Source organism: Salvia miltiorrhiza, chromosome 8 (assembly GCF_028751815.1).
Source record: "Salvia miltiorrhiza cultivar Shanhuang (shh) chromosome 8, IMPLAD_Smil_shh, whole genome shotgun sequence".
NCBI lineage: Eukaryota > Viridiplantae > Streptophyta > Magnoliopsida > Lamiales > Lamiaceae > Salvia > Salvia miltiorrhiza.
Window position 1 is genome coordinate 17,254,774 of NC_080394.1, and position 14,015 is coordinate 17,268,788.

The 14,015-nt window shown below is 35.7% G+C and overlaps 2 protein-coding genes across 3 annotated transcripts; both read left to right on the forward strand.

Moving 5' to 3' along the window:
• Positions 1–4,351: 4,351 nt before the first annotated feature.
• Positions 4,352–5,637, forward strand: LOC131001498 (glycine-rich cell wall structural protein-like). Of its 2 annotated transcripts, XM_057927886.1 has the most exons (4): positions 4,458–4,704; positions 4,770–4,880; positions 4,954–5,079; positions 5,168–5,637. In XM_057927886.1, the coding sequence occupies exons 1-4, from the start codon at positions 4,620–4,622 to the stop codon at positions 5,458–5,460; spliced, it is 615 nt and encodes a 204-aa protein (XP_057783869.1). In that variant the 5' UTR covers positions 4,458–4,619; the 3' UTR covers positions 5,461–5,637. The 2 variants fall into 2 exon arrangements, with proteins under 2 accessions (XP_057783870.1, XP_057783869.1); XM_057927887.1 differs by lacking the exon at positions 4,770–4,880 and having other exon boundaries at positions 4,352–4,704.
• A 5,564-nt stretch (positions 5,638–11,201) lies between these two features.
• LOC131001499 (glycine-rich cell wall structural protein-like) lies at positions 11,202–13,092 on the forward strand. Its single transcript, XM_057927888.1, has 3 exons — positions 11,202–11,314; positions 11,901–12,014; positions 12,087–13,092. The coding sequence occupies exons 1-3, from the start codon at positions 11,230–11,232 to the stop codon at positions 12,995–12,997; spliced, it is 1,110 nt and encodes a 369-aa protein (XP_057783871.1). The 5' UTR covers positions 11,202–11,229; the 3' UTR covers positions 12,998–13,092.
• The last annotated feature ends 923 nt before the right edge of the window (positions 13,093–14,015 follow it).

Sequence of the window (14,015 nt, forward strand, 5' to 3'; positions counted from 1 at the left end):
ATATGTAGGTGCCAATAAAATATACTTTCCACTTTGACCAGCTATATATAGGAAAAAGGATAAAGTGATAACGATATTTTTGTGCAAGAACTGTGAGAACATTTTATAAATTTATATTCCCTCCGTCCATTAAAGTTGGCCACATTCTTTTCGTCACAGAGATTAAAAAATGTATTGTTATGAGTTAATTAAGTGGTTCATATTTTTAAATGACTTTTATTTATCTTAATTGCTTAATTAGTAAATTTGCCAACAACCACTACAAATCTGCAAGCAACTTGCCGCCGTCGGTGACCGGAGCACCATCACCACCGACCACCCTCAGATTCAAGAGCACCACCCTCAAATCTGAAAACAACCACCACCACCGTCGCCAACAACCACCACCCTCAAATCTGAAAACAACAAGCACCACCCTCAATCTCCAAACCCTAAAAATTCAAAATTTTCCCCAAAATCAAAGCCGTAAACCACCAGGCGGAATTCATTGCCGATGCCGGCGCCCCTCGCCCCCTTCTCAAATCGCAAACCAGATCCCACCACCGGGCATCTCAAAAACATGCAAAAAACTTCAAGAAATCTCAAATCGCAGACCAAATCCCACAAAGACCAGGCGAAATTCGTCACCGTCGCCGGCGCCCCTCCCCCCTCAATCATATCGCAAACCAGATCCCGAAAGAGGGCCAGGGCTCGCAACTCCGGAATTACAGAGACCAGGCGAAATTAGGAAGAGGGCTAGGGCTCGCAACTCCGGAATTACTGGGGGAAGAAGAAGGAGCGCGAGGGAGACATGCCAGGCTAAGGCGGAGCAACGCCGACCTTGAGGCGACAACGATGTCGGAGGTTGCAGGGCGGTGGCGATTTCGATTTCGATTTCAGAGGAGAGAATTGGGGCTCACTTGATGTTTCACAAATTGAGAAATTGAGAGAGACACTGACGGAGCAACGACGTCCTCGGCCGGACGCAGTGTCGCCGGCGGTTGAGACGGCCGGAGAAGAAGGCGACGGGATGGAGTAACTGAGAGAACAATGAGATGAACGATTACAGAAGAGAGAGGAGATAGAAGATAGGTTTAATTAGAAGCTTAATTAAATTTAATTTAATGAATTTAATTAAGTCTAAATTTTTCCTATTTTAGAAAGTGGCTAACTTTAGTGGGACAAACCAAAATGAAAATGTGGTCAACTTTAATGGGACGGAGGGAGTAAAATTTATGACTAAGAATGTTTAGAGTGATCAAATAAATATACTTACATAGTTATATTAGTTGATTTTTAATTATAATTATTCATGTGTTATATTTATTTATATACATATTAGTTTTTATTCATAAATTTATGAATTTGTGCATGTGTTCTTAGTTCTCACCAAAAATATTATTCTCATATATCTAATATTATCTTGAGGACTTAATAATTAGTTAAATATGAAATTAAATTTCACAAATGATAGTATATATGAGAGACAATTCTTGATATGGTCATATTAGCACACTTATTATAAGGGCGTTTACTTTGAGTGATAGAATTCGGTATTTGAAAGATAAGATAATCAAAACAAGTTTAAAATTAATCAATTGGCCAAAGTTAATAATTGATTAATTTAAATTATTTTTATATATTCATCCTATCACTTAAACCAAACAAACCCTAGATATAATTTTTATGCCTCTGTTTTAATCATCTTATCTAAACTTTCCGCTTTTTAATCTGTTTTTATCAACTTATCTGAATTGGATGTGCACTAACTTAAGTAGGTGATTTGTACTTAACTTTGGATTGTTTGGCCAACTGATCGAATTAAACATAATTATTTTTACTAAAGTTACCATTAAATTCCTATTAATTAATCTACCTAGAATGTTTATTTTTGTATGCGCAGTGAGTATACCTGCTTACGTTGCACGATAAGATGGTGCCACGACCCATAATTGAATTAACACCAAGATTTCTTCATTTTCCCATCATATTCTGCCGGTAACTAATCCAAAATCCCTTCCACTTAGATTTCAAAATTGAAATCTTAGTTTTTTTTTCTCGGTTATTTTCTTCAATTTTCATGTTAAGATTTTTTTTTAGTAGTGGAGGCATGACCGATGACGATAATTTATTCATGTGGAAAGCAAGAAATAAAAGATCGATAATATTTTAAGAGGAATTAAAAAGAAGGAAGAAAGAAATTAAAACAAGAAAAATGTCGAGACAGAAAACTTGATGGCTGTATACTAGCTAGTGTATGTTTTCAAAATTGAAGAACGAAGAATTGCATCGAACAATTGCATGAAATGGAGATGGATCTTGTGGATGGAAGAAGTTGGTGGAAATCGGGCCTTTGATGAAGAATTGCATGGATTTTGGAGGAGTTTAGAGATTGGGCTTGAAATTAATTATTCTACATTTAATTAAACTCAAAACTCATATTTTTATTATTATCTTTTGGGCTTTATTTTTGGTGATGACCGATTGGCTCATGTATGGCTAGGTATTGGCTGTCTTAGGGATTTAAGAGCATTGGCAACGCCCTTACTCGAGCGCCTACTCGAGTAGAGAGGTGCACTCGAGTAAGGAGTTGCAGGGAGGGGCTACTCGAGTGCCGAGTCTTCGAGTATGCACGAGTAATTTTTTTTTTCTTTTTTTCTTTTTTTCTTTTTTAATTCTCTTCTCCTCTTTAAAAATCTCTCTCTCCTCTTTAAAAACTAAAAAAATCAAGTAGGCTATCAAGTAACCCCAATACCGCACTACTTACTCAATAACACAACTCACTATCAAGTAGGCTATCAAGTAAGCCCATTGCAAATGCTCTAATTCCCTATAAATATTTGATTCCACTTAGCCGCATTATTATTAGGATAGGTTAGGTTTATTTAATACACTTTTTGCACTACACGTTTTTTTCCTCTAAGTTTTAGTTTAAGAATTTTTAATTTTCTTTTTGCTTTTGTTCTTAGATTGGCGGTTGCAGTAGATTAGTTGTTTTAATTCAAGTAGTTATTTTCTTTCTTTCATAGTTTGATATCTTGCGTAAGTTTGGTTAAGTTGGATTGGCAGATTGATGTTTCTGGTAACAAGTTTTATTTAATTCAATTGCAATTCAATTCTTATTTTATGTTCATCTTTATTTATTTAATTGTTCTAAATTTAATTATGAGTAGCTAAATATTTAATTCGGCGAGAATAATGAAGTATTAATTTATTAATCTGTGAGACCTAATTAGTTTTAAAATTGGTTCCTATTGATTCCGATTAATTTCTTATGTTTAAAGATAATTTCGATTTTGTTTAAGCCTGATCAACTTAGATTAAATTAGATTACAGTCAATTAGCACCTACAATCCGTAATTGTTGGAATAGAGCTGATTAGTGATAAAGCTACCGTGTTCGTAGTAGGAATAAATTGGTAGATTAATTATTACTAGCGTATCTAGGATAATTGGTCTAAACTAAGTTCCTTCTTCTTAATGCTATTAGAATATTAAATCTAGGTCTGGTGTCTCCAACTATGTTACTCCCTCCGTCCACGAAATGAGTACCCATTTGTGGACGGCACGGGTTTTAAGAAATGTATGGAGTGTAGTGTGAATAGTTTAAGGGTCCCACTTTTTTAGTGTATTGATTAAAGAGATGTGTGGGGTACACTTGCCAAAAAGGGAAATGGGTACTCATTTCGTGGACGGACGAAAAAGGAAATATGGGTACTCATTTCGTGGACGGAGGGAGTATATTTTAATAAGGGAAATAAGCAGGTCTGACGTCCCCAGCTGTTTATCGACACAGTAAGTAGGGATTGTGGTACGTCCGTTGCGTTCGCGGTATCCTATAACTGGTTGGTTGATAGGGATTAATTCATTCTTGAGTCGATGAGTACTAAATTGATATGGATTTATTCGAGACGAGTTACCTTTCATTAATTGTTTCAAAAATATTTTCGTGCTTTGTTTATTTTCTTAGTTATAATTAATCATCTCTTAATTTTAAGGCGTGGTGGCATCATCGAAAAATTAGATCTTTAGGAAATTGAATATTTTCACCCGTTCTCTGTGGATTGACCCTATTACTGTTATACTCCCTCCGTCCACGAAATGAGTACTCATATTTCCTTTTTCGTCCGTCCACGAAATGAGTATCCATTTCTCTTTTTGGCAAGTGTACCACACACATCTCTTTAATTAATACACTCAAAAAGTGGGACCCTTAAACTATTCACACTACACTCCATACATTTCTTAAAACCCGTGCCGTCCACAAATGTGTACTCATTTCGTGGACGGAGGGAGTACTATTTTAATTCTTAGCCGGTGCAGGAATTAAAACGAAACGAAACGAAACTAAGGTATCCTTTTTATGTAAAAGAAACGAAACTCGAAGCCAATCCGTACTAGTCTACTTTCCGAAGAAAAAATAAAAAAATATTCTTGAATTCAGTATAAAATGGATTGCAACCCAACTGGATAAGACTATAGGAAAAAAAGTAGTCTAAACGCAGAAAAAATCAAGAAAGAATTCAAAGATTTATCTGCAAGGTGGCATCATCTTGTTGTCGTGTAGTAGTTGCATGCAACTATAAATACATTCGATACAAGGATCATTCTTCATTAATCATCGTCCTCTCACTCATTAAAATGAAGGGTTTTGCGCTGTTTCTTCTTCTTGTTGTTGCTGCAACCGCAGCTTTTGCTGATCAATCTCAACCTGCTGGAAAACAAGGTATTTTCCACTACTCTTTATATATAACTACATTATATATATTCAGTTGTGTGTGTTGTTTTAAGGTGATGAGTTGAAAGAGCCCAACCAAGGTGGAGGCGGTTACTGCCGATACCGGCGCTGCTGCGGCGGTTGGTACGGCGGCAGCTGCAAAGGATGGTGTTGCAGTAGTCTTGGTAGCCTCAAATATATAGTAGTGTTTAAATTATTATTGTCAATTTATTTATGGTGTTGTGAAATTTGTTGCAGCTGATGCGGATCATGAGGTCAAAGAGCCCAACCAAGGTGGAGGCGGTTACTGCCGCTACCGGAGGTGCTGCGGCGGTTATTCCGGCGGCAGCTGCAGAAGATGGTGTTGCAGCTACTCTGGGACTGGTAGGATATTAATTTTTAGTTAATTATTTGAATTGTTTTCTCATCTAGCTAAGAGGAAACTGTTTTATGGTGATGCTGAAAAATGCAGCTGATGAAGCAGAGCAAGCTTCCTCTGTCGATGACACCAGCCTCAATGCTGTTGCCCAAGGACATGGTGGCGGCGGCGGAGGACATGGTGGAGGCGGCGGAGGACATGGCGGTGGCGGAGGACATGGTGGTGGTGGCGGAGGACATGGTAGCGGCGGAGGACATGGTGGTGGTGGACACTGCAGGCATGGGTGCTGCGGAGGATATGGGGGCGGCGGATGCAAGTGCTGCGGCAGCGCTGCGGAGGCGAAAGCCTATATGGAAAAGCAAGGCAATCAAGAGATGAAGAACTGAAGGCCATGTTTGGATATGATATATATATATATGTGTGTGTGTTGTAATTGGAAATAAATAATGCATGGTTGTTAGTTAAAATAAGTGCGGAATGAGATGTGGAAGGTCTTCATCTACGAGGACCTGTTTGCTATCTGCAATCCACTTATATATGTCAAAATCACTATTTTCACTTCACTGCCTCCTCTCATTTTCTTACATATGCTTTCATATAATTTTATCAATATGTTAATCACTTACAGAACAAGGTGTTCGGATCCCTACCACATTTGATCTGAATATTATTTCGGGAAACGTTCTACATATTACTATTACTAAAATCTTAGGAGGTCAATTACTTATTGTTAAATAAATTTAGCATCTTACAATAATAAAAAAAAAATGCAATTTAAAATTAACTTAATCATACATAGATGTCAATTGGGATGGAACAAAGCATCCTAGCAAGTGGGTGGGTAGTAGCTAGTAGGACGACAGGCCATCCCGGCCCACTTGAATGAGCCTAATTTGTTTCATTAATAAAACGGGCCGTCCGACCCATGTTCAGCTCAAGTCTATCTCAAATATATTGAATTATTATATTTATTTATTAATTTATAGTAATTTTTATTATTTATTTTAGATTATCGTACTCTATGTTTTATACTAATAAAATTTGTACGTACTTAAGAAAGAATTTGGGAAAGATAAAAAATGACGAATTTCGCTGCGTTTTCTTGTGGCTTTTCTCACTAATTCCAACGTAATTAGTTATTTCTAGGGATAATTGTATATAAATTATTGAATTTAAAAAAAAATATTTTGCACACGGACTTTAAAGTCTTTATTAAAATTACTCAATTATTAAATTTTTCTCGTTTTGCATATTCGTTCATTTTCCGGTCAAACTTCAACTACGTATGTAATACGATATCGGTTCTATTTTTACACACTGTCATATTTATGTCACGCAAGCATATTTTATACTAAATAAGTGTATTTATGTCATATCACCATGACGGAAAATGGACGAGTTTGCGAAGAAAAAAAAAATAGTTGAGTAATTTTCATAAAGATTTTAAATCTCATATACTATATGAGAATTTATTGAATGTTCAGTAATTTACATGCAATTAACCCTTTGTTTTTAATTATAATACTCCCACAGTCCATGAAAATTATAGTCTTATCACTACTTTTGTCCGTCCATGAAAATTATAGTCTTTCTTTTTAAAAAATATCTTTTATATATTTGAAACTTCATTTGCATTCAATATTTACAAAAAAATCCAACCATTGATGCATCAATTTTGGTAGGTATCTTTCTTGACTACATTTTGGTGGGTCCATTTATATACTTTATATACATTATTCAACTATTTATTAAAATTTATGTCTTACAAATTAGAATATTAGTATTAGTATTAGAATCAATATCGTTCGCCTAAAATTATCGTAGATCTACGTCTTCAGAGAATATAAAAGAATCAATCAACGTCTATTACAGTGATCTAATAATTCACCCATCTTCAGAATAACAATTCAGAATAATTTTTCAAAATAATACAGTTACAGACTATACAAAGCTCGAGTCCACCTTAAGATAATCACATCAGAGCTTTTCGCGGGCCGGCTCGAGCCGCGCTCCAGCAAGCCCCGCAGCACTGGCGGACTGAGTGTTCGCACCGAATGTGAAGCTTTTATATTCGGCTGCGTGTGCATTACACCCGCCTATTTAAAAAAATTAAATTAAATAAAAAAAGTTAAAATTCAATCGTTTTTGATGATTTGTTAAATAAAAAAAAGTTAAAATTCAATCGTTTTTGATGATTTGTTTTTCTTCTAAATAGCTACAGCTAATAATCTTTTTTTTTTTCTAATTCTTATTTGACCCTATAAATATCACTTTTTCTTTTGCCTAAAAAAAATCACTTCTTCCTCCCAATTTTTACATTACAATTCAATCTATTTTCTCCTCATTTCTTCTTCTTCTTCTTCTTCTTCTTCATTTTTATACCACTTCCTCATCCCACTTTTCTCTTCCAAAAAAGGGATCGTGATTTCAACAATCGATTGGCTGATCAAGAAAATTTGTCATCAATCTCAACTTCTTCTCCTGTCGATTTTTCATCGTTTTCTCAAGGATCCAACGCATTCACCGGTCAAAGTCTTCAGGCCATCAACTTGAACGAAACTTAATTCGTTCAAGATGATGAAGTCATCGAGATTCTCTCTCTTCTCAGGACGATGAAGTCATGCGCCAATTACACCCCACCGAAGACTGAGGTAATTTACTCACTGTTGGCCGAGACGGCCGACAATGCTATCGAGGGTGCCGATCAAAAGGCACTCGTCAATTGGGGAGAAATCACGAGGCGCTTCAAAGAAGGTCGTACTTCAGACACCCCGACGCGCAACAACAAACAAATCAAATCTCATTTCAACGTGTCTAAAAGAACATGAAGATTTGGGAGGCCACTCCTTAAACTCCACTAATTCGTGGAATTAATATTTTGGATCACTAATTTCCTCAACCCAAAAGAATGAGGCCCAACCCACATGGGTTTGTACATGCACATGGGGACCCATTCTCGTAGTTAGTCTGGTGAGCCCTACCGTGGTCTCTCGTAACTGCTGCATTAGGAGTTGTCCCACAATAGCCATGAACCTCCCGTTATAATGGCATAGGTGGAAATTACAGTTGAGTCATGATGATCCGATTGTTATTACGTCAATAACCTCCCAGCATATTTGAATTTGCAAGCTCTCTGCCTTTAGGGGGATTAAACTATATTCCATATAATTAGGTTATTTTTTAACAAAATAATCAAATTCATTAACCTTTTCGTTAAAAGTAGGTTTCGTGTGAGACAGGTTTCATCCATGAAACTGATTCTCACAGGAACATATAAATATAATATATATATATGCACTATTCTACAAACCACCTATGCTAGCCCAGTGGTTATTTTCTTCACTTATTAATAGTAGTGTGTAGGTTCAATATCCAAGAGCGGTACTTTTTTATTTGATTTTCAAAACATTACTTTGCTTCATAGCAATTATTACTTTATTTTTACGATAATAATTATTTGACCAAATAAATGAAGAGTACAAGTTCTAGTGAAAAAAAAAACAATTATGGTGAAGTAAAGTAACGTTTGACAAACATTAATTTTTCTCATATTGATTATTTTGAAACTGTGACTCGTGACTCGTGCCCAGCCCGACCCACCTCTACTCGCGCACAGATCCGTCCAGACCTGCGCTCCAGATCAAACCCGACTCGTCTCATGTATACATTTGGTCTCACATGAGAATTTGTCTTTCGTTAAATTAATATAATCACCTTCGTTATTTATGTTAGGTTGTTGGCGTCTAAATATACCAACTTTGGGGGTAGTTGATTTTGTACATAAACTTTGAAATGAGTAAAAAAATACATAAACTTGAATGATATAATAATTTTACTACAAATATCAATTTCTAGACATTTAAACTCTATAAAATCCTACGATTTTCAGGTTTAGTGTTTTGTAAATCCTCTCAAAACAATGTCGTTTAGAGATGATCTATACGATGTCTTTTTAAAACGTTCGATGAGTACACACACCGACATGTCGACTTGTCACATCAACTTTAATTTGAGTGAAAATTGAATTTATGGTAAAATTGCCATAATATTAAAATTCATGTATCTTTTAACTCATTTCAAAGTTCATGTACAAGATCAAACTATCCTCAAAATTGATGTATTCAAATACTAATAATCCTTTATTTTATTAAATTGAATAGCACATCATATTCTCCTAAAAGTAATAATAATTTGACAACGTACTTTAATAGATTAAACTGTTCGCTACTCATCAGGATATTTTGAGTACTTGCCTAGACTTATCATATTAATTTTTCCCTCAAATTTCGATAATGGAAAGAGTAGCCTCTATTATTGGGGATGAGATCCAGTGTCCCACAATTTTATATATATTATTATATCTCATGCTTATATTTATTATTTTAAAATATTTTTTATAAAAATAAAAAATGTATTATAATACTATGAATTACATTTAATTTTTATTTCAAAAATTAATTTTTATTAAAAAGTATATACCATAACTTTGAATTTATCAACCTATTATTAACTAATAAAAGCGAAATTAAACGATAAAAAATAATTATATACCCTAAATTGATGGAATAAATCCTAGTTAATAATAATAAAATTAAACTAAAGCATATAAAATTAAAATTGAAGAAAAAATATATAAGAAAATAAATAAAATTGAAAGTGGGACACGAGTGGGGCATAAAATATGGTATATTGAATTTCATTCCAATGCTCAGAGGGTTTGTATGAACCCAAAACTATAGTTCTCAAAGATCAAATGCGCGTGGTGTGCAATGACTGACCCTGACGCCTATATATGTAGGCTAATTTGGGTTGTACGTATAAGAGGTGTTTATTTTGCATGATTGAGTATTTTTATTTTTTATATTAGAATTGTTTCAGTTTCATTCTTACAATGTGATATAAATCAAGCAAAACTAGTTCAAATGATACTCCCTCCGTCCCGTGAAGCTTGAACAATTTCTTTTCGGCATGAATTTTAGGGAGGTAGTATTTTGTGTGCTAAATGTGGTAGGTGGAAAAATAAAAGGGTGAATAAAGGAAAAAAGCTTTTGCCATATAAGAAAGTACCTCAAGTTTCGCGGGACAACCCGAAAAGAAAAATTGCTCAAACTTCACGGAACGGAGGAAGTAAAAATTGTCAAGGATCGTGGGATATTCCAAAATTTCAATCCATCTAAATAATAAGGGATTAGGCTTACTATTTTTATCTACCAAAATTAATCCTCAAAAGTAAACGCACCTCAAAAGATACCCGACGTAGCAATTATTATAATAATAAATGATGAAGTGAAATATATTTTTAAAAAAATTAGTAAATTTTGATAAATTCATTAAAAAATTCTCCAATGACATAAAATATAAAATTAGAAGGACCTAATCAAATGAAAAAATTGTAGAAGGACTTATCGAAATAAAAATAATAAAGTAGGAAAACCATTACTATGCTCGATAAAAATAATAAAGTAGGAAAACCTCTTTTAAGTGTATTTTTCCTAAATATATATACTGTGTATGTATAAACATCAGTCAGTTTAATTAATTATACAGTGATCTTAGAATTATCATCACTCACCTTAAATTCCTTTTCATGAATTTCGAAAATCTAAAAACTGAAGTAAAATATCAAATTCTAAATGCAATTCCCTCAACTTAATGATCAGTTCTATATATACACAAATTCTAGAGAATATCAAAATAGATAGCGTATGTGAATTTAAAACTCTATAGTCAAATATAGAACGTAATATAACATCCTAAGACGAAGACTTGACACAACAATACAAAGAAAAACAATTCAAAATAATTTTTTTCAAAGGGCTATACAGTGTATCAGTACTCTCGCCAACTACCTATCATAAATGCTGCCGCTGTTGAGCTCAGCTTCATATTGGTTTTACATCCCGTATTTAATTAGTATTACGAATATATGCTACGTGTAGCAGATATATAATATGCATGTTATATTGAATGATATCATAAATAATACACAATATGTATTATTAATAGTAAAAACGAGATACAAAATTGAGGTGTGACGTAGGAATCAAACGCTCCTTGTCTTGTAGGAATCCCATGCAACTATAAATTGAGATTGTTTGTATCATCTTCTTCTCATAAAACCCTTTTTGGTAGCTGAGTCTGATTTTTCCAGTAAAATGAAGTTTAAAGGTCTTGTTTTGTTTGTTCTTCTTCTTCTTGCATGCTCTATATTAGCTGAGGAATCTGAGGCTGAGCATCAAGGTATATCTTCTTTCATGAATATTTCGCGCGAGTTAATTAATTTGCCAGTTTTATATAAATTAAAAGAATGGTGTAATTTTTATTTTTATTACAAGAACTTGGTGCGGCAAGCCATATGTGTGCGGTTTGTGCCCTAGATCTGACCCGACTCATGTCCAGATCCGCAACCAAATTGACTCAGTCAAAAGTCTCATTTATATAATACAGCTCTTGTTTTGTGTGTATAATTTTATTTTTATTTTTCAAAAGTCTTATTTGATTTTAATTAAAGTTAAATTTACTTTAAATAAAGTCTTATTTGTGTAATTAATATAACTCATGCTTAGTGTGCATAATTTCATTTATTTTTAAGAAAAGTTTCATTTGTTTTTATAAAAATTCTCATTTGGGAAATACAATTCCTGCTTTGTGTGCATAATTTTTGCAAATGTTATATGCTTTTAATAAAAGTTTTATTTACTTTTAAAGTTTAATTTGAATTTTAAGAAAAGTCTTATTTATACAATACAACTAATATATTAAAGCAACGGCGGGTGAGATATCTTTTATGCATGAGATTTTGTTGTTTGATTGGAAACTTGTGTAGGTGATGAGCTCTTAGAAGCCAACCAAGGTAGAGGTGGCCTCTGCCAAGGCGGCCGGAGGTGTTGCGGCGGTTTTCTCCGTGGCCGCTGCTCGCGGTGGTGTTGCAAGCATTCAGGTAGTACTATTTCAATTGAACTTTGTTAGGATATATTTTGTATGTCTAAATTGTATTCATGCTGAAATGCAGCTAATGAAGTGGAGCTAGAGCACGATGTGAACGACGGTGGTGGTGGATATGGTGGTGGTGGCGGTGGTGGTGGGGGCCAAGGCGGAGGGAAAGGTGGCGGTGGCGGTGGAGGTGGTGGTGGCCAAGGTGGAGGGAAAGGAGGAGGTGAATATGGTGGTGGAGGCCAAGGCGGCGGAAAAGGTGGTGGCCAAGGAGGAGGGAAAGGTGGTGGTGGTGGAAAAGGTGGCGGAGAAGGTGGTGGGCAAGGAGGAGGCAAAGGTGGAGGTGAATACGGTGGTGGAGGACAAGGCGGAGGGAAAGGCGGCGGAGAAGGTGGTGGGCAAGGAGGAGGCAAGGGTGGCGGTGAATACGGTGGTGGAGGACAAGGCGGAGGAAAAGGTGGAGGCCAAGGAGGAGGGAAAGGTGGTGGTGGTGGTGTTGGTGGAAAAGGTGGCGGAGAAGGTGGTGGGCAAGGAGGAGGCAAGGGTGGCGGTGGATACGGTGGTGGAGGACAAGGCGGAGGGAAAGGTGGCGGAGAAGGTGGTGGGCAAGGAGGAGGCAAAGGTGGCGGTGAAAACGGTGGTGGCGGAGAAAGTGGTGGACAAGGGGGAGGCAAAGGTGGTGGTGAATCCGGTGGTGGCGGCCACGGCAGCGGAAAAGGTGGTGGGCAAAGCGGAGGAAAAGGAGGAGGTGATTACGGTGGTGGTGGTAAAGGCGGCGGAGAAGGTGGTGGGCATGGTGGTGGTGGCGGACAGGGCGGAGGATATGGTGGTGGGCGTGGCGGTGGAAAAGGCGGCGGCGGATATGGTGGTGGTGGCGGCGGCAGTGGAGGCCATGGCGGTGGAAAAGGCGGCGGTGGTGGCGGCCATGGCGGAGGATATGGTGGTGGGAAAGGCGGAGGAGGAGGAGGCTATGAAGATATCAAGAATTAATTGAATAATTTCCAATATAGTGGGAAGATCATGTTCGAATCTGTAGTGTTGAAAAATAAATAAATGCATGGTTACTATCTAGTTTAAAGAAAACTATGAATAATATGGGATATGACCCTTGTTAAACGAGATCATGAGACTTTTTTATTGATCACTATTTTCCTCTGTCATACACTAAAATTTCACTATGTTTGATCCATTGCATATGTTACTATAAATCTATTTTTATTTTTAACTTTTTTTAATCTATATATAAATCTATTATTGTTAGTTACGAGTAAACGATTATCATCATCATACCCAATCATGATATATGTAGGTGCACTCCAATGATTAGATTACTATTTTTCATGAAATCATGAGTACAATAAATAAAGCAGTATATAGTGTGAATAAGACAATATATAATGAAGAATAACAATATTTAAAAAATTGGTAAAATTTTCGCTCCCGATCGAGAATTCAAACCTTGGTAAAAAAATTCGCCTTCTAGGTAAATATCAGTTATATGTACATGAAATTAACACTCATAAATCAATCTAAGATCTCACCAAATATAGCAGATCTCATTGGAACGCTCCCCTATATATATATATATATATATATATATATATATATATATCAGTGTGTGTGTGTGTGTATTTTGTGTTTATATATATATATACATATTTGTGTTCAATTATATGCATCATTCAGAAGTGGGGTGGGAGGGAGTTAGCAGCGAGAGGTACCTGGCCGATCGCCTAATGCAAAACATTTTTATTAGCAAAGTTATGCATTTTTGTTTCTATATATATGTATATTTGTATTCAATTATACACATCGTTCAAAAGGTGGGCGAGAGGGGGTTAGCAGCGAGAGATACATGATCGATCGCCTAGTGCAATGCATTTTTGATTTGTGTGCTATGTTATATATATTTGTATTATATATATATATATAGGGTATATATATATATGTATGTATGGGGAAATAGCACCAAAATCCTTGTGGTTTCACGAAATTCGCATATTTCCCT